The sequence below is a fragment of the Malurus melanocephalus genome, unplaced genomic scaffold (genome assembly GCF_030028575.1).
Source record: "Malurus melanocephalus ecotype Western Australia unplaced genomic scaffold, MMel_1.1 scaffold_950, whole genome shotgun sequence".
Classification (NCBI taxonomy): domain Eukaryota; kingdom Metazoa; phylum Chordata; class Aves; order Passeriformes; family Maluridae; genus Malurus; species Malurus melanocephalus.
The window spans coordinates 109,618-135,202 of NW_026624182.1; the positions used below are offsets into that span (position 1 = coordinate 109,618).

The following is a 25,585-nucleotide window of genomic DNA, read 5'->3' on the forward strand; positions in this document are numbered from 1 at the left end:
GGGCCGGGCCGGGAGGGGATGGGCCGGGCCGGGAGGGGATGGGCCCTGCCCGGAGAGGTGCCGGGCCGCACTTCCTCAGCGCCCCGCGGAGGCGGTGCAGCAGCCGCGGACCATGGCCCAGCGCCGGGAGCCGAGTCCCGCCGCGCCGCTGGACCGGGAGCTGGCGGCGCTCGGGTAAGCGGCGCTCGGGGGGCCCGCACCCTGGGGACCGCCCTCAGGAGCCCGCCCTGGGGTGCCGGATCACCCGGCGGGGGCTGGCGGTGGGGAGCTGCTGCGTCCCGCGGCTGGATATCGGTGATGGAGTGAGGGATGGGGTGGCGCGGGGTCTGTCTGAGCGCGGCCGCCCCTCAGAGGGCGCAGCGCCTCGTCCCTGTGGCAGGGGGAAAGGCCACAGGTGGCCGGGAGAAAGAAATARTAGAAAAACGAGAGTGCAGAGACTCGTGTCGGATGTAGCGGAATGTTGGTGGCTGGGGGTGCAGCGTGAAGCCGTCGCCATCGGATAGAGCCCTTGTACCGTGTCATTCCCCTTTGTTTCCAGGGAGCACCAAACTTAAAGCTTGTGCTCAGATCCCTGTCCTCCCTGTGGCATCCCTGCAGCTGTCTGCTTATAGCTCGGTCTGGACCCTGGACCGGAGAGCTGCTGTCCTTGCTGGGCCCCGGGAGGCAGCAGGATTCCCAAATCCTGGGTCTCTAGGAGGGAGCGGACAATTCACAGCCGCTACCAGGTCTTCGCGCTTGCCGAAAAGCAAAACCCCAGGAGCAAAAAGGAAGGCTGAAGGTTGCAACAACCTCCRTYCCCTGTCTGATGTGAARGTTGCAACAACCTCCGTYCCCTGTCTGRTGTGACGCGCCCATTTTGCCTGCCAGTCAGTGCTGGCTTTTCCAGGAGGAAGGTTTGGGTCACTTTGTCACCGGCAGCGTTGCCGTGGACAAGAAGAAACACGGGCTGCAGGAGTCACACAGGTGGGATCAGGGGCAGCAAAGCAGAGAAAAGTCAGTGATGATTCTGACAAAGCAAAAAGGCTCTGGTGTCACCTCTGCATTCGAAAAGAATTGATGAAAAAAGTGAAGATGTTTTGCTTCCCGAGTACTTGTGGATTAGGACAAACTCATTGTACCTATAAACAGCCTCATKGTCTGGCAAGGAGTTCATCCTCATGGATGGTCTTGTAGAAAAGCAGCTTGATGTGGTACTTAATGTGAAATCCATCGGAAGAAAAGAGCACAAGTGAGAAGGCTACAAATATGTAACCTTTGTAAAGGTGTATCTTCTTTATTTTACTTTCCGTTCAATGGAAAACTTAGACTTTTCACGCTTCCACAGAATACTAAGCATCTCCTGCAGGGAAGTGTGTTGAGTTAMATGCGTTAAAGTTGAATAGGCAGTGCCAGGCAAACAGTCCCTTCAAAATTATTAAACAAGGCCCTTTCTTTTCATCTACTACTAAAGCCACTTTTTTGTTTTGTTTTTTTATTTTTAAGATGAAAAAGAAGCCTTTACAGAGCAAACATTCTTGTTGCATAACCTGAAAGATCTCTTAATGTAAATACTTTTTCAGCTGTGACAAGTAGGTGTGTCACTTTTTAGACTGTAAAATGAAATCCTCAGTCATCACAAAGGTTTTTCACCCTACACTTAGTYCCATGCTCTCACAGTGCAGAACTCCCCTGACAGCTGATGCAGTGTCTAGCACAACTGAGACCCAGTTCTGGTGAGGAGTAATGTGTCCAACAGAGACAATGGTCATTCAAACCAGGAGCAGCTTTGACATTCACATACCTTTGGCAGGGGGATTTTGAAGCAGTTTATTTTAAAGCTTCTGCTTTCTGGTGCGAAAATCAAAGAAGTTGGATAAGGTTTAAAGAAGTGTGAAATGGGAAGGGCTTTACTTTTAAGAGGCTGAGTACCAGGGTATGCTTGTGGTTTATGAGGCTAGCTGCTCAGCAGAATGAACGTGGTCAGCAATGTAGTGAAAATTCAGATTACAGTCAGCTCCATTGTATTGGTGTGTATATAGGTGGACCTAATRCTTAATGGAAAGGAAGGTCAAAACACAAACATGCTGTTCAAAACTTGTTGCCTCACCCATTAACTTTGTCCCTAAATCTATGAAAAAGTGTAAAAGGGAACACTGAAGTTTGCCAAGAGACATAAGCGCCTTGGTTTAAAGGAAAAGGAAACTGAAAATGGAATTATTCTTTGAAGGCCTCTTTGGTTATTTCTGGGGAGTCAATCCATTTTYTAATTGCCTTTATTGCTGTTAGAGCTGAAAGCTCTGCAGTGTGAGACTCCTGTGGCTGCTCACGTACAGGGTGAGTTTGGGGAATTCCGCGTGGCAGTTCACGTTATTTGCGCAAGAGATGAGAATGTGGAATATCTCGTCATCCGAGTAATTACAGCCTGGTCTGCTAGCACAGTTTCCATCCCAATACAGCATACTTTGGGTGACTCTATTTGTCTGTTGGAAGTGAAAGGCATGGGACAAAAGGAAACAAATTTTTGTACCCTTTCTCCCTTCTACAGTCCGAGCTTTCTTTGTCRCCCCTTGTAGCAGAGCTTTTATGCTTCCCCAGGTTTGACAGTACAACGACAGATGATATTTGTAAGACTGAACAATACAATTAATGCTTACATTTAGTAACAGAAGAGAAATCAGGCCACAGGTCTAGATTAGGTGATAATAAAATTGAGGAATTGAGAAACATGTTAGACTGAAACRGAGTAAATGGTCATAAGAATCTTTTTCTTCATCTGTTTTCTAATTTAAGCAAGCAAAAAAATAAAGCAACTAGAAAGTAGGCAGAATGAGAAAATCCGAATGAATGCAATGGAAAGAAGGGGGAGACAAAATAGAAGTGAAAAGCAGAAGCTGAGCTAGTGAAAGTCTACAGTTAGAAGACTGGATACACTGATGTTATTTCCTGTTATTTCTATTTTAAAATTATTTTTCCCATACAATGTCATCCTTGTATTCCAAGGAAGTACTTTACATAGGTGGACGATTAAGTGTTTCAGTGTAACACATTGAAAGGATGTCTAGTAAATAACAAATTTGGTTGCCTGCCACCTGTAACTTTTGTCGTAGCATTCTTGTCCTCCTGTAGATTCTCTAGAGCTCTGTCTACTCACACACCATTTAAAACATTGCCAAAACTTCACTTTTAGTGATGTGAGGTACAGAGAATCCTTTTGTAATTTTCAGATGGGCAATGCTTCTAGGGTTTGATATTAAAAAAAAAATTAAAAATCCAAAAATTAAAGAATTAATCTTGACAGTTAAGACCTGGAAGTTGCTRAAATACAGAGTGCCAAAAATAGAGAACTAGTGAGTCAGTTTTGTCGTCATTTTTGGAGTACAGGCRTGTGAAGGGCATTGCATCCAGCTGGAGGAGATAAGTCAGTGCTTTCCCATGCACTCCACTGAACAGTACCGTGTATCCCTGCTTTAACCTCAGAGTGGGAATATGTCTTTGAGACTAGAATATAGTTTCAAAGTGCTGGCAAATCCACCTCCCTGTGATAGGAGGTATTTTTAATATTAAAAAAATCACTAAAAAGCACAGAGATTGGCAACATTTACCACCACAAAAGAAAAGAAAAGAAAAGAAAACAAAACCCTGGAAACAAACAAAAAATCCAACTAACCAAMCCAGGGTAAACAACTGCTATGAGTAATATTGAACTGAAGACCTACTGGGAGCACATCTGGTCCATCTTCCCACTAATACGGATCGCTGTTACCTTTCAGAGGTGGACAAGACCTGAATTAAATTTGCAAATGTTTCTGCTTGGCTCCTGCATCTCAGAGAGCCAAAGTACTTTCCCTGGGGAAAGTCACCCACCACGGAGCACCAGCAATATCACACCTTCTACACTAGGGGAGGGAGCTTCTGGGAAGAGAGCAGAGAGCTCACCCAGCTGAGCACCAAGAATCTCCTTCTTGCTTCACAGAAAGAACTTTGAATTGCCTTCTTCACAAAAGCAAGCCAAACATGCACAGTTTCTAACTCTATCCAACTATACCGGCATAGGTCTGTATGTGTTTACCTTCCTGGTGGTCTGTGGTGCAAATTCTAAATTTTCCACAGCATTTAAAAATTTTAGCTGCGTTTATGCATTTGGAACAAAGTTTGTGTGACCATTTTCACAGTGGAACATYGAAGTAACCTGATTGAGCCATTTGTCAGAATCAGGAAGAGGAAAAAAACCCAAACTATGTATAACAGTCCCTTTGGCACAAAGATCTGCATTACTGTCTCACATCCACTTCCATATTTTGAGCGGAACAAGAGTAACACAGTAATATTTGAGGGATTTTTGTCTGAGACAGCRTATTTAGGCAAGAAGCTAGTAYAGYCTTGTCAGCAAAGTTTTAAAATTGYRCTTTYAAACAACATTATTTTYCCAGTTAAGGGTTTTGTTGTTGGTTTTTGGTTGGTTTATCTATTTTTTTGCATAGTAGTAACATTTCACTAGTCACTGGCCTTTTATGTGTAAAAAGAGAGTGGATTTGAGCACAGTATTTTTTAAACTTAAGTGACTTCTCTTCTAAAATTTTAGTAAAAGGCCATTTTTTTGGACATGAGGTAACCAGCRCAGCTATGAGTAACCTCAAATTGAATTCGGCTCTTTCATGACAATGACTGCTCACAGATTTTTCTCAACATCTGCTTTTTTACACCAAAGTGAGCAAAATAGTGTTCCTAAATCCCACCTAAAACACCTGCAGGTCTGGCTGTGCTGATACCATCCTCCCCAGATCAGGACAGATCTGACCTTTGGCTGTTCCTTACTCGGGCAGTTAATCCCAAAGCRGATTTTGGCTAACAGGTGTTCCAGAGGATGACACTTTGATCTTTAAATATTCATTATTTTATTCTACTGTGTAGTTGGACCACATTCTAGAGCCAAAGCAGCAATACCCTGCCTGTATCGAGTTTCACATGGATCTTGTCTTCCTCTGGGTTAACTGTCTGCAATCTCTCATAAAGMAATTTATCAGCCAGCTGGCCTTTCAAATAGGCAGCCAGCCAAATTCAGAGTTAAAACTTTGTGTGAGTTGCCAAGTTTGGTGGAAACTTGGGATGAACAGCTAAGGAGAAAGAGTATACAATTGCAACTGGTTTCATTCGAAGACTGCTGTGATGCAAATTCTGGAAAGTGCTGCGGTGACTCTTCTGCTTTCAGTGAAACTTTTTCTTTGGCTGCAGGGTGATACAAGCTTTGATCCCAATGCTACAGGCACACCCAGTTTAAAGGAAGGGAGAAGCAACCTGGCACCACTCCACAYGCAGACAAGGGAAACTTGCTCCCTGCAGAGCCTTGGGTGTAGTGTCCCTCCCTTCTTCTGCACCAAAGGCTCATGTGTGTGTTTTGCGTAGCTATCGTTGATACCACAACGATAGGTATCAGGATTGCAACTCCAACCTTTCATAGCTTCATCTTTTTGGGTTCAGTCTCAGGTTCATTCCCAATGGGATCTCTGTTGTAAAAAACTGAGTGTTTTTCCATTGTGGAACATTCTGAGTGGAAACCATTAATCACATTTCTGGACTTTCTTGCAGGATTTTTTCCTGTGAATTGCTTGCAAAATTTTTCATGCAACAATGAAGTTAATTTGCACTGAAGATAAATTGAAAAAGTGTTTAGATGCTTTTCTTTGTTGCTTAGACCATGTGTGGCCAAATGGCGGCAACAACAAGATATCTATCTTACTTTTCACTGAAATTCTGTCAGTTAATTTTGATCTCTAATTCTGATCTTAGGCAAGCATGCTTAATTGCAGACCTTGGTAATGAAGATGTATTGAGGGAAATACAGAGTTTATAGGAATTTAAGTGCTGCCTGTTTGCCCAGAAGAGGAAGTGCACCAAAGATTATACATGTGCCAGGAAATACAGCTTCTGAAAATAGACAAAGGATTCTGTATACCCCCCCCAATTGCTTTCACGTTATCAGCACAGACCTGGGTAATTTGTTGCTCATGCAAGTAGAATTTGCAGGGCTTTTTAAACTTCAGCAAAACAGCTGTTTGTACACAACCTTGCATTAACAAAAGATGTTGAGAGGAAGCCACTGCAGGGGACAAAAATCTATATGAACTGTGAGTGCCTGTGAGAAGGGTGGCAACTCAAAATTATAGAGGAAGGACTGCAGCTAACATTGCTTTTTCTAGCCCTGCTCCAAAAAGCAGCAGCTGTCAGTGAAGAGCCAAGTGAAGGATGCTTTAACCTCTTGTGTYTCCCCAGGTGGTACCACGACAATCTCACGCGGCACGCAGCAGAAGCGCTGCTGCTCTCCAACGGGCAGGATGGGAGCTATCTTCTGAGGAAGAGTAATGAAAGGGAAGACTTGTACTCTCTCTCTGTCAGGTACAGTGTGGACAGAGTGAACTAATCTAATGCTGCACTTACTTCCATGTTTGAATGTCCCAGGTTGTTTTTTTTTTTTTTTTTTTCCCTAGGACTTAAACTTGAAATGTATTCCTACTGGTATAATTCCACTAAGTGACATTTTGGGCCTGTCAACGATTCATGGCCGTAACTCAGCTGAATCACAGTAACTTCTTAAAGTTGCTTTGATCTGTGTACTGCTGCTGCTTATTTTCACCCCTGACAGGAGCACAACACATGCCCCTGAGATTGGGACTTTGTGCAAATTCAGTACCAGGAACTGTTAACAATTTGGAATCGCAGTTGCTTGGGAAGTGAGGAAAGTGCAATTTGCACATTACCCTATTCCCCAGAAAAGGSTACAATGAGGTGTTCCACCCATTTCTGACAGAAGATCTAGGAAAAAGTGTGCCTATTGAAATTATTACCACTATAGGCAGCCATTTATACAAGAATAATTTTTGGGAATTCCCAACAGACCTGAAGGTTATGTTACAAAATGAGTATTCAGAGACWGAACTGGGGGCAAGTGTTGAGGAAAAAGAATAGTGCCATTTATAAGTAATAGCTTTCCTTAAAAAAAGTAACTTTAAATGCATCATTGTTTTGCTGTTAATATTTTTGTTACTTTAAAATGTAACTAGGCATTATTTGACATAACTACCTCAGACAATTTATATATATATATATATAGATGTATCTTGAAGGTAGTTTTAAAGGGCATTCAGGAAAAAACTTACTGGAATAAAACAGAATGTAAATATTTTTTTCAATAGAAAAAGCATCAATAAAAATAAATTTGCTGCTTTAACAGATTCTAGCCTTAGAAGACCTAGAAAGGGCTATTTCAAGCCCATTCCAATCTCTTGTTCAGTTCTTCATKTAGTGAGCATTAATGCATTACCATAACAACTGAATAGCCCAGTCTGAAGTTTGATCTTCTGTTCTGTTAGTTTCTGTTATTTCTGGTGGTACAGCTCCTTTGACWACTGATTTTGATTTTAAAATGTTTTACAATTTTTCTACTGTTTGTTTATTTTTATKTTTTTTATTAATATTAAAACTTAATTTGAGAATAAGTTATTCAGTTTTGTTCTACTATGTTTCTGTAGAAAGGATAACTTTAGTAATTCTAGTTGTTGTTTTCCTTCTGTCCTAAAATGTCTTTGTAGYTTTTATTTTACTTTCTGCCTCAGCCTCACAAGGAATTTCAGTTATAGTTTAGGGTTTCATAAGGAAAAAATGCTTAGACATCCCTTGAGGTTTTTATTGACAGCTGTAGGAAGAGAGATCACATATTGTCCAAAATCCCCTCCCCCAGCTACCTCAGCCAGTTTGAAAAGGAAGAAGGAAGCAGAGTAGAATTTGCTCCCATTGCAACAYTGTCTTGAGAAATGAAACAAAAAGATGGGAAACCCTGTCACTGTCGCAGTTCTTTCTTGCTGTGGAGCACTTGCACTTGGCTTCTTGTGCCCCAGCTCACTGTAGCACAAGATGTGGGAGGCCCATAGAGGCATCTTCTACCATATCATGAGTACTGGTCAAAGAGAAATGCTTAAATACCTGTTTGAAATCATAATCTTCTGTGGAAGTGGCAATAAGCAAAGAAWTAGACCCTATAATTCCCTTTCTTCACCATATTTTCGGTATGGTTGCTATATAAGCTTTTCCTCAGACAAAGTTCACTCTGAGCTATTTTGGATGCTAGTAATGTGAACAAAAGTAACTTTTTCACTGGAGACTTGCAAGATGTGCTTCACTGTCTTTTGAAGTTAAAATAATTGCCCATCCAGGAAGTGAGGTCTTACACACTTCTCTAAATGCAGTCAGGTTTCATAAACAAAAGYTGTTACTTCCCTTACAGAACAAGGACCCTGGTTTGTGTTTGTCAGTGCTCATCCTAGTGGAACCAGTCATCCAAGTACAGAGACAAAGCAAACCAATTCTAAAGCCCTAGGTATTTAAAACTAGGTTATTAAATTCCTGTTTGGATGCCAAAAGGAAACAGAAGGCATTTGCAGTGAGATTGGGATGCTACCTGAAAAGTAAGATGCCAAGTGCACCAACAAGACCAAAGTCCAGTAGGTGAAGGGATATCATCCTATTTAGGCAGAATCTCTTGAAATATCTTTTGTGAGTCTTTTTGCTGATGCAAGGGTTAAATTAACCAACTTGGCCTTTCTAGGCTTTCAACATCTCTTATCAGTAAAGGAGCAATTAAAATTGATTCTCATTTGTTGAGTATTAGTGAGGGACAGTAATAGTAGTTGTAATACTGCTAGGACAGTGATYGGTCTGGGTCAGAGTCCCTGTAGTGAAAGCTGCTATTTAAGGATTGTACGTGCCAAATGCCTTTGGCATTCATGCCTTGACAACAGTTCCTTTTTTATTTTAGGGGAAAAGATTCTGTGAAGCACTTCCATATTGAAAATACGGGAACTTCATTCAAATTTGGATTTAATGAATTTTCTAGCTTGAAGGAATTGGTCATGCATTTTGCAAACCAGCCTTTAATCGGAAGTGAAACAGGTAAGGAGAGCCATATTCTGTGTAGAACACATTTATAGTCATGCTTTAGCAAAGATCTAACTAAAAGCAGCTTCTGATGTGTTAGCAAATAGATCTACTGCTAGTGTTCCTCTTCATAAATTCACATTTGTGTTAACCTCAGGTGTCTAAAAAAATTCCACTTCAAAAAATCTTTCAAGTTCTTTGTAGATAAACCTCACATAAGCATATTGGACTTTTTCTAACAAGGAATATTAGCTCCTTTTGATTTCTCAGAGAAGAAAGCAATTCAAAATACTGGGAGAATTAGAATATTCTCAAAAATGGCAAAACCAAAGCATGTTAGTGACGAAGTAAATATTAATCCATGAATTTGAAACCCCTCCACAAAAGAATAAATGGAAAATCCACTTGAAACAGTYAGTTAACTCCAAGGAAGGAGTTCTGTTATGCTCCTCTTACCTGTAGGGAATGTGTTTTTAAMCAGCTCTGCTGATGCCATCTGCCGCCACAAGTGATTTGTCTTCCTTTTAAGAGGAGAGAGAAAAGCACAGGTTTGTTTAACAACCAATGTGCTGCCTGAATTAAGGATCAAAACATTAAACTTGATTCCTACAAGTGAACTGAACACCACCAGACTAGAATCCCTGAAGAAACAACATGGGTTTTGTCATAATAATGTCAGTTTTATATTTAGCTGCAAGTGTAAGAGTTGAAGAGCTGTCAGTACAAGTTAGTGGCAGAAACTTCAGTATCCTCTGTGGYGAGTGTATGCAAATAGCTCAGAGTGGTACTAATTATGTATGCAAGAGACCAGTTTAATGATAGCTGGCACATGAAATAACTAACATGTTGTCTTGGTTTGAAATATMGGTGTTTGTTAATGAAGGAAGGGTATTTTTTTTTGGAGTGGTGGATATGACTTTTTCTAAAATTATTATGGCTTTGAAAATTATGGGCTTTTAGGTACTATAGGTAAAAGGGAATAGCAGTTTTTACTAATATGTATAACAAGGTGAAATAAGTAACAATAATGATAGTAACAACTAACTTAGCTATAAACTCAGTGACAATTTTGCACATAGACACACTCTCTCCTTTGGTGCAGTTATGGTTTTAGTTGCCGGGCAGGGCGGGTGCGATGATTCCCCGGCGGCTGCAGGAGGCGCTGTGGCGCGGGTCCCATTAGTTTCAGATTTTTTACGTGGTTAAGGATGGGCACAAACCGGCGGAGATGGATGGAGAAAAGGTTTTCTACAAACTTACAGGGGAAAGTGCTGATTTTGGTGCTTCTTCTGGATAGAAAGAAACTTTAGAACGGTTAGATGGGTAAAAAGATGAGTAGAATTTTGCGKCTGTAGAYGGGATKCAGTAGAACTCGATCACGGTAGCTGGAATCCCAGGGGTCCCCGGCAMGGCACGGGGGCAGAAGATTACAGTGTAGTAAATAGGAACTGATGATAGGACGCTGGGTTTTGTAGCAGCAGGTGAGTTCTTTCTCGCAGGTAGCAGGTCTGTCGTCCTCTCTTAAGTCAAGCAGGGCAGGAAGTGAAGCTATTGCCCACCTCACACACAGACACACACACACACACAGGACTCCCCGAGCCCAAAAGCTCCCGCGAGAACTTCCCTCTCTTCCAAGAGAGGGGAAAAAAATCCTGTTAGCTAGGAGGAGTGTCTGAGGACACTTTTCGACTCTACTCAGGGCCTAGCACTTTCTTTTGTCTTCTCTATTCGCCTAGCCATCAAAAGAATGATTTGTCAGTGTATTTCAGCAATAAAAATGGGAAAGAAAATTCTCTAAGTAAGGAAATAAAAGGAGAAACTTTAACCGACAACATATGTCACACACTAAACATGCACCAKCCCTCTGCTAATGCAAACATTAAATTCAAGGGCTGCTTTGCCAGTTTCTTCTCMCAAGAAAAATGCAGTTGTACACTCAGTATGGCACTTGTATCTTTCAAAACATTTTCTTGTTAAATTGCTTTTGAGAGTGGCAGAACTCTTATGTGTATCCTCTGTGCCAGTAAGCTATTTTTCCTGTGAAGTCAGGCATGCACSCACAGGCCTAGCTCTGTAAAGATTTCAGATGACATAAAACTTGCAATTCCCTATTCCTCACACCTTCAGTGCAYGTATTTCAGACATTAGTAAGCTAGACATTGGTTTTAGCTGATCTCTGTGGACAGGATCATCATTTGTCAYCTTAAGATTTCCTAATCATAATCTGCTGGATCTGACCTTTAGGTCAGATGTCCTACAGAATTTTTAAACAAAAAAAAAATTAACTGTATCAGGAAACCTTCCACCTTACTATACCATGGAAGACAGTAGAGAGGAAGACAAGAGTTAACACTCAGACAATGTTCCTTCAGATACAGGTGCCAAAGTTCTCCTGGGTTGTTACAATCTTTTGTCAAAAATGGGGTGGGAGCCCATTGGAGTCAAGATCAAGCATCAGCAGATGCAGAGATGGCAAAATGTCTTGCATGGCAGAATAATCTTGCTACAGTTCAGCTTTTACTAGATCTTGTGTATAATTACCAGATTATTCTGTACAAGTGTGTTTATGGAGGAAGAAAAACCCCACAGAGAACTTACTAGTTCAACAAATATTGTATAAAAAGTTAACTAAGTCCTTCCAGTTCTGCAATGGGGCCTTTTATCCATGGTATACAGATGATGGTATTCTGATTCTCTGCAATTGAGATTGCAATTCTGATTGTCTCTGCAATAGCTGAGGAGTAGTTTCTGTAGAGTGGTGATATGGAGCTGTTCTCAATTTTATTTTAAATGGGAAAGCATTATTTTTCTGCAAGRCCAGAGAGAAATAAACCAGTTTTGACTTTCCACCTATGGCAGGTTGATTAGGTCCTATTTGCATACACTCCCTGTTCTTGCAAACAGATTTCAGCAGGTTATTTCAAATACAACTTTTCCACTTCCCCTTTTAGCCCTTCCCATTACAAAATACTTTGAAATTACTCGTACATCTGTAGGTTTCAAGTTCAAGTTGTTACCAATTCTAGCATCCCCCTCCCGCTTTAAGAGCTGCAATATCAACATAAAATGCAAATGGAGCAGCATTTGGTGTGCTGTGACATTATCTTTAAAGAATGGAGTTAGATGGCAGAGCAGTTAGTATTTTAATGAAGTTCTTCACTATTTTGAAAAGTGCAATAGATTCACTAGTGAGAATGCAGGATTTTTTCAGGGAACATGCAATAAGCATGACCTTATTTGGAGAAGAAAAGAATGACTGTAATGAAAATATTTAACTGGAAAGAGCTGTGGTAAGAACAGTTGAAGGCAATGGTAGTGTGGGTTTACTGTAGGAAGGCTGTGTCCAAAGCTCTGACAGATTAAGTGATTTAAGCACCAGCTAGTGGGATGCTGGCAAACCCAGTGACTGTTATGGCCTCCTATCTAGTTTAGCATCCTGCTTACCCCTTCAGCCAGCCTCTTGTGCAGGAAGGGAATTTATTGAGTCAAGAGATTCCCTGCAAGAATTTGCAAGTCTAAAGGTTTTGATAAGGTACCATATATTTACAGCTTTCACATTTGCATTTTTAATTTTAGGAAAAGGTAAAGTTAACCATTTCTCAGAGAGGTAGCTACTGAAAAGTTGTCATCTAAGGTGGTCTTTCTGGATGACTTAYTCCTGCTGTTTTCTCTCCAGGAACTTTAATTGTATTGAAGCATCCTTACCCACGGCAAGTGGAAGAACCTTCCATTTATGAGTCTGTCCGAGTTCACACTGCAATGCAGACAGGAAGGACAGAAAGCCACCTTGTCCCAAATGCTCCCTCAGTAAGTTGTGKTCTGGTGGGAGGGGTGCTTCTGGCCCAAGTTTAGCATGATTGCTGGAGGGAGCTATGGAGTAAGACTGGTAATTAATCCCTTTTATGGGTTTGTAAATACAGGAAGCCTTTACTAAACAAGGCAAAACAAATACATACCTGCTCAGTGCAGTCTCATGACAAATAAAGGTTTTTATAATTGTTGTCACTTTAATGCTGTCCCYGGGAAAACATTGTCTGCAGCTGACCGAGATGAGTCTGACCAGCCAAAGAAAGAATATRTGAAAGATTTTCATTCTCCTGTTCTCTTCCTTTTAGAATGCTGTCTTAACAGTAACATTATCATGAAATAAAAAAAMCAAAAAAACAAACACACACAGAAAAWAATCATCATATACATTTGGGCCACACATTCTGACATCTGAGACTCACTTGGACAGTAATTAGAGGCTCTAAATCTCTTGTAACTCRTATCTGAGACAGGTGGTTTCCCCAAAACAGTTTGCTCAGAACWGAGAGGAAAGTCTTTTAATTATATATTATATTTTTGAGGAAAAAGAGGAAGAGTTGTGTTAATATGGGTTAATGAAGTTGCTACAAGAGCCGCTTCTGACATGTCTCACAACCAGCTCTTCATTGCTGAGTTACACTTTAACATCCAAAGAAGTTTGACTCCTACATAAAAAGATAATATTTTTTCAAGAACAAGTGGTAACTTGGCAAGATATTGATTTTCAGTGGTCTGCAGTCTCACAGCCAGGTCCCTACATAAAGTTTCAGTATCTGAGAAGTCATAAGGTCCAAGTGTCACTCCTCCTGTTAGAGAAACAGTTCAAACCCAAATTTTTCAAAAAAGCTCATTGAATGTAACAGGCTTGTCCTCTCAAACATGGGCTTGTTTGAGAGAAGAGAATGGCTCAGTAAAACAGTTCTTCCCCCTGTTTGCATTTGAGGAGCATTTTCTGGGGATAATTCCATTATCCCAGTTAAACCCCATGGTCACAACAGGCACTGAGGCAACCATCCAACTTTACTAAATACAATAAGGGTTGTAAAGTGTATAAAGGGTTACAAAGTGTAAGTTCAGCTGTTCTGCTGTGTTTGGTTGAGAAGGTGCAGGCCAGAAGCTCAGAGGGAGGCACAGGAGGTTGCCTTCAGAGCCAGCACAGGTTYATGTTTACCCTAGAGGTGATTCCAGCCATCTGAGGGGAGAACTGGAGTGAGGACAGGGCAGTGGGGAGTTTCCCAAAGAACAGGTTGTGATCCATTGTCCTGATGTAGGCAAAGAGGGAGATGTGGGAAATAGAAGCAGAGCTCRGCCTCTAACGCAAATCACTTTGCTTGTTACTTCACAGCTTGGCACCAAAGAAGGATATTTAATAAAACAAGGCAAAATAGTCAAGGTAAGGAAAACCTACTTGTTGCTTCCACCCACAGAAGCTAAAGGCAATGTGGAGCTGAAATTGCTCCACCTTCATTTCCCTGCAGAGAGGAACAGTTTGTGTTTTGAGCAAAAACAAAGCACAACTGTAAACCAGAGCAAGCCAACAGCTTTGCAAGTTTTGCTTTCCTGAGAAGCACCAGACTAAACTCTCCAAGACAGTTACCATCTGTTCTTGATCTTTCAGAACTGGAAGACAAGGTGGTTTACACTGCATAGGAATGAACTTAAGTATTTCAAAGACCAGACAGTAAGTAGCAAACAGTTCTACTGTTTAAACATCCACACAGGCAGCTGCAGCCTCCTTGTATCTCTGGCTTCCCAAGCTAAAGCTTCCCATATGGTCTTTGACCCTTCCCAGAAGGGTCAAAACTTTCAAGTAAAGTCAGTTTTGATGATGACTTCAACAAGAGAAAGTGAATTTTACAGCTGGAAAACATTTACTGTGCTCTGCCAGTCTTAGCTACTGGGTAGAGTTTACAGGGCTTTTTTATACAGAATCATGGAATAGTTCGGGGTGGAAGGCCCTCAAAGATCACCTCCTTCCAAACCCTCCATCACGGGCAACAACACCTTCCACTAGACCAGGTTGCTCAAAGCCCTGTCCAGCCTGGCCTAGAAAACATTTTTGGGTTGCTTTATTAAGTGGATTTTAAGCTACCAGCACAACACAACCTTCCTTGGTAGCTTAGACACAAYCTAAGAGAGTGTGCTGCTAAAATAGTTCTAGAAATACTGGTAGTATCCYTTGCATTCTTTGATTTCATCCTTTTATTTCAAGTGGTCTCACAAGATACACAGAAAACCATTCATTTAAAAATTCCTTCTGACAAAGATTAACCTGCAGCATCTGGTAAAACAGTGTCCTTACAGTTGCTGCTCCATTTCTGTCTTAATCCAAGGAAAGATAAGAAGCACCTCTAGAGTTTCTTTGCCCTTACAATGCCTCTATTTGATTTTTTTCATGAACACAGCCAAAGTATTCACCTTTGCACTTCTGCCAAGCCCTGTTTCAAGCTTCTAACAGATTTTTACAGAASAGCAGACACAACTGCCTTCTCTCACCAAACATTACCATTTCTAAACAGTTAGGTTTTTGCAGGGCTTTCCATCAGTTTTCATCTCAGTTCAAGACAAGTTGAATTAAGTATGCAGGACAGCATTTCAAAGAGCAGGACTCCATTAGTGACTTACCAAGCAAGAAGGTGTCTTTGTCAGGAGTATGACCTCCTTCCAGGCAGCACCTCTGGGATCTCATAGCAATTCTAGCACTCCAGTTGCTGTGGGGTTTCAGGTACCTACAGGTGCTGCCCCTGGGGTAGCATTTTAAGGAAAGATGAGAAAGCAGCAGACACCTCCATACACCTGATGAAGGACCATGGAAACAGCTAAGGGTGTTTGAGCAGAAAGCAATTAAGCTGCCTCTTCTGAGCTCTTAACAGTGTGAGGCTGAAAAAAATGAAGGAAGAACTCTCACACCTAGGGAGAATGAAACTCCTGCAGGAAATGGGTTGCTGTTATACCCAGTCTGTATCCCTGATCCTGAGCTTGTCCAAAGAAACTTTAAAAAAAAAAAAAAGCATATGCACACATACTTCTCAGGCAGCCAAACCTATGACTTCTGCTGCAAACACTCCTTTGGCTTTGCTTCTACATTTCTCCTTGCCCAGCTTCATCCTTTCAAGGCACCTAGGAATTAATTAAATCTCCAACAGCTGCCTAAGTCTGGTAAGRCCTATACCCATGCCTTTGTCTCACTAAACCTTAGCTGAAAGCAATACCAGATTTGCTGCTCTCTCAGTTACATCATGAGGCATCAGCCAAACCCTCAGCAGTCCCYAGTAGCTCAAACATTCCTGCAGTAGGGATCTTCTCTGTTGCTTGTCCAGATGTGCCTTGTCCTGGGTTTTTCATATTGAACTCAGTCCGGATATATCATAATAGCATGATGTTATGCTGGCCAGTTTGGGTTTATAGGGTTACAGCTATTGTAGCTGTGCCTGGAAAAACCTGCAAAGGTGCCTGTAAATGTCTACATGCACTGAAGATGAACTGAGATAGCCTTATCTTCTGTTTTCATGTTGTCCCCATTTTAAAAACATTTTTTCTTCAAGGCCACGGAACCAATTCGAGCACTTGACTTAACGGAATGCTCAGCTGTGCAATTTGACTATTCTCAGGAAAGAGTGAATTGTTTCTGGTGAGTTGCAGCACTTTCTCCATCTTGYTGGGAAGGTCAAAATAGAAGGGAAATTTTGAAATGTAAACATTGTGTGCTTCTGTAAGGTCCCTCAGTGGCTGTGGCCCTGCTCATCCTCTAACTCCCAAGTCCGTTTTTGTCAGCCAATCTCTGTCAGTCCTGCATGGCTTTGCCAAATTACTCCTGGCAAAAGGTGGGCCTATGTGTAGTGGGCATTTCTAATTCTGTAAGCATGTATAATCATCACCTAGACTTATGGATCTYGGGGTCAGACAGTGCCTACAGGTCACATGGTAACCTCTTCTGTGGCCAAATGTAGATCTTTTATCCTTGTAGACTTCGGGCAGCATCTCCCTGAGCTGTAAATGACTGTCACCTATTCTTGGTTAACCTCCCTCCCTGCCCTGCTCTAAGCAACTGTTGGTACAGGCCATCTGGGCTCAGTCTTGGGAAGAACTGCCAGTTATTCTAGCAATTGAAAAGAGCTTTGTTTACTGACTTACAGTTTAGTGTTCCCACTGAGGACATACTACCTGTGTGCAAAAACTGGGATAGAAGCTGACGAGTGGATTAAAATACTGCGATGGAAACTGGTAAGGTGATGTGTGCTGTCACATGGCATCCCAGGCAGCAGTCCCTGGTGCTGCCATCACAAACCCCCAGTGCTGTAGCACCTRCTCTCAGCACCTGCAAAAAGGGACTGCCAGGCCAGCTAGAATACACAACTTTCACACAATCACAGAATCACTTAGGTAGGAAAGGACCTCTGAAGTCATCAAGTCCAACCTTTGACTGATCACCACCTTCCCAACTATACCATGACACTCCCAGTGTTGCTCCGAGTCTTTTCTTAAACACCTCCAGGGATGGTGGCTCCACCACCTCTCTGGGCAGTCCATTCCAAGGTATAACAACCCTTTCAGTGAAGACRTTTCTCCTGATGTCCAGTCAGAACCTCCCCTGGCCACAGCTTGGTGCTATGTTCTTTCCTTTTGTCACTGGTTGTCTGGAGAAGAGGCCAACCCCCACTTGGCTACAGCCTCCTTTCAGGGAGTTACAGAGAATGGTAAGGTCACCCCTGAGCCTCCTCTTCCCCAGGCTAAACACCCCCAGCATCATCAGCTGTTCCTCATAGGACTTATGTTCCAGCCCCCTCCCCTCCACTGCCCTTCTCTGGACTCACTCAGGCACCATCCTGAATTGAGGGGCCCAGAACTGGACACAGCAGTCTAGGTGTGGCCTCAGCAGTGGCAAGCACAGGGGTATAACCTATCTGCTTGCAAACCCACTTCAGCGTTTGGGATGCACTTTTAACAGGCATGCTCAGTAGTAAGAAAAAATTACTTCCATCTCTAAGGATGTCATAATGTACTTGATAAACAATGTGGATCATCAGCACAGACTGCACATTCTGAATTGAAGGCAGGAATGAAAACACAGTTTAAAGGCCTGAAAGCAGTATTTCCTAAAAAATACTAGGAATTGGGTTGCTGGTACTCATCCACACCTACATGCACACAGACAAGCAGTAATGGACTGTCTTTCTGTTCCAGTCACAAATACGGAAGCAGCTGGAGGAGCGCAACACCATCCTCAGTTCCTAGCTGTGTGCCAGGACTCCTGCTGTGCTGGCAGGAATTGCCTCTCCAAGGGGAAGGTGTTGCTTACCAGAGGGCAGTTTCACATCTCCACTGCTGTCTGTGCCCCACACAGATGTGTCACCCAGCTCTGCACACACAGGATCCCTGCAGCTCTGGCTGYTCTGGGGCTGCCGACCCATGCGTGGGGACAGCTGCAAAACCAGAGCGTGGGTTTGAATGTGTGTGGTGTATGCCTGTAATGCACTTAATTTGAACACCTGCCAACAAATCACAGAAGTGGCCACTGTTCAAAACTTTTGTGGCTATTCAGAGCGCTCTTAGTAATTCATTGCAAGCTCCATCACAACGAAGCATAAGTATCATATTCTGTAACCTGGAGCATTTTATTTAAAAAGTGTAATATCTGGAAACATTAGATATGTTTTTATTACCTGTTCAGACTTTAAACCAAAAGAAAAATGACACAAGTAATTATTTTGTAAATAGTCCCTCTATTGCAATCCAGAGAGTATTTCAAAGCCCTTGTCAAAGTGATGGGTGTGTGACACTTGGTTCTGGTCAAACATRTTTTTATATGGTTTAGCTTTATACCACACTGATGGCTACATGTGAACACATTTGTGTACAAACCAGCGTTATGAGAAACAGTAGCTGCCTCCTGGCACTCAAAGGACACACATTTAAGCCTGCTGTGGCTCACTACAGAGCCAAGAAGTGGAACCCCAGGACTTTGATGCTATACTCAAAATAGATGTTACATTTTGAAAGCAAAGTTTGACACACTGGAGAAACTCAAGACCAGCTTCACGCACCTGCAAGATCCTTTGAGCAACCCTGTGCCTCCTTAAAGGGTGGGGAGGGCCCTCTCTCCCTGCACAACAATTGAATTTATGCTGAAATGGCAYCTGCAAACCTCTCCTGTTATGCAACACTGCAGCCTGTGTTTAGTATTGCTCAKGCAGCAGGTGTTTGGTAACTGCCTTTACTGTGAGAAGAGTGCAGAAGAGGAAGGCAAAAGCACACTGGAAGAAAGAAAATCTAGATTTGGACATATGAATAGCATTTTATTTCAACTTAGAAATTCAAAGTATTTGTAAATATTTTTATACAGACTGTTTTCTGAATAAAATGTCACTATAAAACTACCACAAGTCTTTATAATTCTATATTGCATTGTTCAAGCTTTGTCCTCCTTTTTCCCCAAATGAAGCTTTAACTAACTGGCATCTCCCATTTAGTTAAAAATCTTTGCTAMATTCTTGTGAGTAAGAGGCAGCATAAGGGGAAGAGAGAGACAATRTTCTCCAACAGCATCACTGTTGTGTGAAAATGGCTTGGAAATGGAGCTTTTGGGAAACCACAAACGCAGCCTTCCCCTTTTCACACTGCTTCACTAAGCATTGGAAACAAGTTCAACTCATGGTCTCACAAACYGAGGCCAGTGAAAGAAACAGCACTCAGGTGGCGTTTGGAAGCGGTCAGACAGATGGGTTGTGCAGCAGCAAACAGCAAGGGGAGGCCTTTGCTGGAACACAAACACATTTTGCCAGAAATACACACRCTTCCCAGCTGCTTCTGAAATGCCCAGCAACAGCAGTACTATTCCACCTTTGTTTAAATGGAGAAGGGTTGACTGACAAGCTGTAATCTCRTTTGGAGCCAAGAACTCCCAGTTGTCATTTTCAGCACCACTGTTCCCCCCCATCCTGCCTGATGCAGGTCAGTGAGGTGTGAACAAGAGGCCATGGCATCCCCTTTCCCAGCCTGAGGCACAGACCTGCAATGCTTGGCACTTCTCACAAGGGGACACGGGAGGGAACAGTGGGGTGGGGCTAAGAGCACAGRATTGATCCCCAGCAATAGGATCTCGGCATTGCCCTGGGACTCGGTGTCACTCGGTGTCCTTACTGTCCAACTGAGAGACACACTGGTTTGTTTTTAGCCTGCAAATTAATAGATTTTGTGCATTTACAAAAATTAAGAGACCTGTTCTCTCTATAGACAAGAAGATGTGCTGTGGATTATTACAGTTCAACAGAAGAGTAGACCAGGTTCTGTCATTTAAAAATACTGTATTTTATTTATATTTATTTAAGAAAACCTAAGGGTAAATAAGCTGAGAGTGACACCAGTGATGAACCCACACAAAGACTATGAGACATGAGATCTTCACAACCATATTACACAAAAAAAAACCCATAAAGAAGTGAGACATTGTTGGGTGCTTTTAGCTAGGCATCATGAAAATCCCTAAAGCAACAGCTTCCATAGAAACAGCTTTCTTCCTAGTGGAAGCAGGATACAGCTAGAATCCAGATTAGTAGCACTCCCTTGCCACAGTACCACCCAYGTAAGAAAGCTGGGATATTTATTGATTGTACAGATACATCACTGCTAACACACTCGCAATGCCTCCAGCCATGCTCTGCTCACTCCACCTGATCTGCTTTCCCACACCTAGTGGTGGCAGGCTGACACACCCTGCCATGTGCCTGGTTCCCTGTAAAGCACGAGATCTGGGGTTGCTCCTCTGAGCCAAGGGCATCGCGCTGACCTGGCTCAGCTGGCTGAGCTAAACTCCATGGGAGCTATTTAGGTGGTCTCTCCAGTACTGCACAATACAAGAAGCATGGCCTAAAGTAACATCCACCTACAACACACTAGTAGATCATTTCAGATTCAGTACTATGTACAATTTACTCTTACTTAGTATACTAAGGAGCTGTGGTATTTCTTCYGAGATTTGTTATTTGACTGACGATTATTGAATCTTTCTGTCCACTGGGCTGCAGAGGAATGCTGCATTCTGGCTATACCATCAGGTTAAGAAACTTCAACAACCTGCCTCAGTTCTTCAAACAGGGGCGTGAGCTCCTTCTCTAAACTTACAATCAACCCTGAAAAGAGAGGACAGAATATTCCATCAAACAAYATCACTGAGAAGCCTCCCCTCAAAGCCCACAGCTCCCTGCCCCCTCCCCCTCCTTTCAAAGCCTGAAATGTTTCATGTGAGCCACTCAATTTCCCGTGAATAGTGGGCAGCACCCTAAGGCAGGGTGTCTACAGCCCCTGACACTAAGAAGGGCACACAGGGCAGCACACCTCTCCCCCACTACTGCCTTGYTGCTTCCCAGAGCTACTGAGGCCCAAGAAGCTGTGCCAGAGTTAAACTCCTTTTGCTTGTATTCATTAGCCAATGCCATCATGAGCAAAGCCAAGGTCTGGCTGAAGCATTTCCCCRCCCCACAGAACTGAAGACAAAGCTGCACATGTTCTTGCAGAATGTTAACTTGACTGACAGAAGGAGACTGAACAGCTGGTTTGTACAGCACAACACCTGCTGGTGCAGCAAGGCTGAGGTCAATCACGGGAGAAGTACGCTTCTAAAAGAGTAACTATGTCAGCAAGCCACCTAAAATCTGTGTATTTTTACTCACACCTTTTCCTTCTCACCTTCACAATATGCTGACAAAATTCGCAGCAGGACCAAAGTTAATRCAGCTTTGTAAGTTCAGGGAATTTATTTTCAATTATTAAAATACTCAGGCCTTAAAATACTGCAATCTTTAAAATAAAAGTGAAGACGTACCTGTATTGGCATTGCTGCTAGCAATGAAACTCACTACCAAAGGTAAACGATTGAACTGCACCACCTGCAAGGAGAGAACAGTGCTCATGTTGGATGTCAGAGCTCTGATACACAAATCCTTTCTGAAACAAGCAGCCTCCCCAGTTTAATGGAGAAGCAGGAGCGAGAGCCCCGAAGATGACTTTTCAGTGTTTCTATTTCTTAAGATTTGTGGTGATAAACACCAACAGAACTTACACTGCAGTACAGGAAGCTGCACGTGGAAAACCTGAAATTTCCCTCCTCCTCCACGTTCTACAATGTGCTGTCTACCAGAACAAAACCTAAGCCAGCTGCAAACCCTGCAGAGTCCACTATGAAGACCATACCCCCCACAGCAAACATGAGGGCAGGCAGGTTCATTGCTTTAAAATACTGTTCCCTGTACAGAAGTATCTCTTCTTCCATGAACAGGGAACTGACATCTTGGGCACAACAGTCAGCTGGTAGCATCAAGAGAATCAAGCAATGTACTAATGTGTGCAAACTAACTCAATCACCCGGTTATTTTCCAAAGTGTGACACACTGTAGGCTAAACAGCTGGTCAGTTTACTGCAATCATAATAAAAAGCTCTCAGCACCAGCAGAACTTGTGAAGGAGCAGAAATGTCGTAGGTGATGGACTTCTGGACAGAAATAATCAGTTTGWGAAAAATGTGAGTGGTATTTCACAGCTTTCTTACCTCAAAGCCATACTGGCAGCAAGAYTGGCAATGAAGTGGGCTGCATGTGCTTAATTAATGTTAGGTGTCACTAATTATAAACAAGCATTTACAAAGGAGAACATAAACCCTTCATAACAGACTCAGAAGCCCGTATGAGCAACACCTACTGCAAATTCACAAYTACTGCCTGTTCAGAAAACTTTCCCATTTCCAACCAGTAAATCCCAACTTAGATAAATGTAAGAGAAKTTTAATTAAGAGTGTGAAAATTTGGCTTAAACTACAATTACTTCAATAGCAGCCAAGTGAAAATCTACCAGAGCTTAAACAACCCTGTTTCCCTTGCTCAGTACAATGTAGGAACAGCTCAAGTCACTGAGGACAAGACACAATGAGGTCACTTACCTGGTATGTATTGTAATAGCAGATGATACTTTTGTTTTTAGAGAGTCCTAATTTACTGCCCTGATCTGTGGCRAGGGCAAAGGTGGACAGAAACCCAGGTCGCAGTGCATGTTCTGGAGCATTATCATTGGCAACTAGAACAAAACAAAAAAATTCTTACCTTTACATGGTATCTCTGCACCTAAACTCCTATCCAGCTCAGCACTCTGCCAAAAGCAGATCTGCTKTTGGGGAACATGCAAAACATCTGAGGTGCTCCCACAAGGAGAGAAGTGCATCATTTAATGCTCCATGTATGGTCAAAGCCCATTACTGCAGCATCCTTCCTAGCACACCCAAGAAACAGTCTTTTCCTTTAGGATGCACAGCTTTTGGTTCCATGCCCCTCACTGACTGCACCCATTCCAGCCTTGGGACTGATYACTGGCACACAGTCACTTGACTGCAAACAGGTGAAGATGTGCAAGTTCTGCTGAATTTAAATACTTAGGGGCATTGAAAAAAAGAAACCTGCAGTATTTGAATCTTCATATCCTTAAACTAGTGCACTCGCAGTAAAAACTACAGTACCAAAAAAAGCCAACTAAACGTATGTAAAAGCTGGATGCAACTGTTTCTGAGCACAGCCGGTCAACAAAACACTGCCAAGCTCTCTCTACTACTTAGTATCAATCAGCCTGYGAGGGACTTGAAGATACAAGGACYTTCCAGCACTCTGAGCCCTATCGCCACGGAAAAAKTCCATGGACTACAATTACTRAGGGCACAAACAAAAGGATATATTTAAAGAGGTATATAATCAACTACTGAACTTTAAATAAAAGTCCAATTTAATTCYACCAGTTGGGATGTTCAGGTATTTGGCATAACCATGAAGATTTTTCTATATTTCTCCACCCCCTGCTGTTCAGTCAGGATTTTAGTTGCAGGCACATAAGAAGCTGAAGTTACCTTTGATAACAGGCACACCATCTCTATCTGAGACTACAATAGCATGAAGACCTTCAACACTGGGGAAAAAAAAGGGAAGAACAGAYATAATTTTAAAAACACAGTAATTAGCAGTAAAGGACTTTTTTTTTGTGTGAACAAATGTGCAAGGAAGGGGAAAACATAGAAAAAAAATGGATGCCTTCAYTAATTTGGTATTTATTCTGTTTAGCACAGGTAGTATAGGTCTGGTGGCCCCAATAATAGGAAGGACATGGAACTGCTGGAGCAAGTCCTGAGGAAGCCATGAAGTTGATAAGAGGGCTGGAGCACTTCCCCTATGAAGACAGGCTGAGGAAATTGGGGCTGTGTAGCCTGGAGAAGGGAACATTGAGTCGAAAACTCATAGCAACCTTCCAATATCTGAAGCAGGTTTACAGGGAAGCTGRAGAGGGACTCTTCATCTGGAGCTGCAGTGACAGGACAAGGAGTAATGGGTACAATTTGAAAACCGGGAACTTTAGGTTACATTTTATGAATAAATTCTTTACTGTGAGGGTGATGAGAAGAGGTTGCCCAGGGAGGTTTGGATACCCAACCCYGGAAATGTTCAATGCCAGGCTGGACGGGGCTCTAGTGGGAGGTGTCTGTCCCTGCCCATGACAAGGTGCTGRGAGTGGACGATCCTGCCCTCCCGCCCCGCACGGCCCCGCGTTACCTCGGCAGCTTCTTGTACAGGAACCGCTTCAGGTCCTGCGGGCAGAGACGGGCGGCGCGTTACTCACGGCCGCTCGCAGCGGGCGGGGCAGCTCCGGAGCTCCCTCCCCGCCCGGCCCGGCCCCGAACACCGCCCGCCCGGACGGGTCTGGCCCTCAACACCGCCCGCTCGSACGGACCCGGCCCGACCTCGGCATCCCCCGATCCCACCCCCGCCAGAAGCCGCCGCCCGCGTCCCGCCCGTCCCGCGGAGCCGCACTCACGTCGGCCATGGCTCGGGCCCGCCCGGTGCTGCTGCCACCGCCGCCACCTCCGCGGGCCTGCGAGACAAGACGAGGAGGCCGCCYGGTCACCGCAGGCGCGGCCACCGCCTCCGAGGAGGGGAGCGGCCGGAGGGAGGGCGCGCTCCCTCCCCGACGCCGGCCGGCCGCCACCCCCCGCCCGCTGCCGTGGTACAGCCGCTCCCAGCCCCCCCGAGAAGGGAGCGCGGTTGGGCCGAGACCACCGCGCCGCGGAAGGGGGGTGCGCTGCCCCTGTACCTGTCGGCGCCCCCGGCGCGCCCCGCACGGCACCGCTGCYGCCGCTTCCCCTCGGAGCCGCTGTCACATGAGCGACGGCACCGCCCTCCGGGCCCCGGAACCGCTTCCCAGCCGACCCCGCCCCGCCCCGGCAGCAAAACAAACCAAACACAAAACAAAAAATAGCTTCTCGGTAAAAGAACAACAACCACAAAAAGAGAAACGTCTTTTTGTGCTGAGCAGAGTCACTGCCAGTTTTAATCCTCCGGTGTTGCCTATTTCTACCAAGATCTCGCCCAGAAAAGCTTCTCCTGACTAGGAAGCTTTCCTGAACTGCCAGCMTTGTCCCCGCTTTCAGGCTGGTGATGCCCGGAAAAAGGCCTAGAAATAAAACTCCATAGACCGGTGTCTATAGAGCGGGTATTTGTTTATTACAGCGCTGGAGGTGAGGGGGATTTCTCCTCCTAACCCACCTGCCTTTGCTTCAAATTAGCACATATTTAYACAGTAAGCATGGTGTGACATTACCATTGTCACTACGCCCCCCATACGSCCACCACCATACRCGGGCACGGAAATACATKATATCACAGCGCATGTATCATCCTCAATTCGGTGGTTGCGGAGGTCTCCTCCTAATGAGATACCATCCTCTTCATCAGGGTGGACTTTTAAACTTCCTCTTCAGGGCATGCGCAGTTGTGATGTTCATGTTTTTTTCCTATCCTCCAAGTCTCCATTTTCAATTATTTTGCTGACTGTCCTGTGCCTCTGT

General features: G+C 43.6%; 2 protein-coding genes across 3 annotated transcripts; one reads left to right on the forward strand and one right to left on the reverse strand.

The window, feature by feature from the left end:
• The first annotated feature begins 44 nt into the window (after positions 1-44).
• DAPP1 (dual adaptor of phosphotyrosine and 3-phosphoinositides 1) lies at positions 45-18,798 on the forward strand. 2 transcript variants are annotated; one of them, XM_057386293.1, is made up of 9 exons: positions 45-174; positions 6,250-6,372; positions 8,789-8,922; positions 12,584-12,714; positions 14,060-14,107; positions 14,333-14,395; positions 16,260-16,345; positions 16,851-16,938; positions 17,899-18,798. In XM_057386293.1, exons 1-9 carry the CDS (start codon positions 113-115, stop codon positions 17,947-17,949), a joined length of 786 nt encoding a protein of 261 aa, XP_057242276.1. In that variant the 5' UTR covers positions 45-112; the 3' UTR covers positions 17,950-18,798. The 2 variants fall into 2 exon arrangements, with proteins under 2 accessions (XP_057242276.1, XP_057242277.1); XM_057386294.1 differs by lacking the exon at positions 14,333-14,395.
• Positions 18,799-20,425: 1,627 nt separating this feature from the next.
• On the reverse strand, positions 20,426-24,611 carry LAMTOR3 (late endosomal/lysosomal adaptor, MAPK and MTOR activator 3). Its single transcript, XM_057386296.1, has 6 exons — positions 24,556-24,611; positions 24,294-24,328; positions 23,597-23,655; positions 22,646-22,779; positions 21,536-21,599; positions 20,426-20,843 (listed from the first exon to the last, which is right to left on the reverse strand). Exons 1-6 carry the CDS (start codon positions 24,562-24,564, stop codon positions 20,770-20,772), a joined length of 375 nt encoding a protein of 124 aa, XP_057242279.1. The 5' UTR covers positions 24,565-24,611; the 3' UTR covers positions 20,426-20,769.
• Positions 24,612-25,585: the final 974 nt, after the last annotated feature.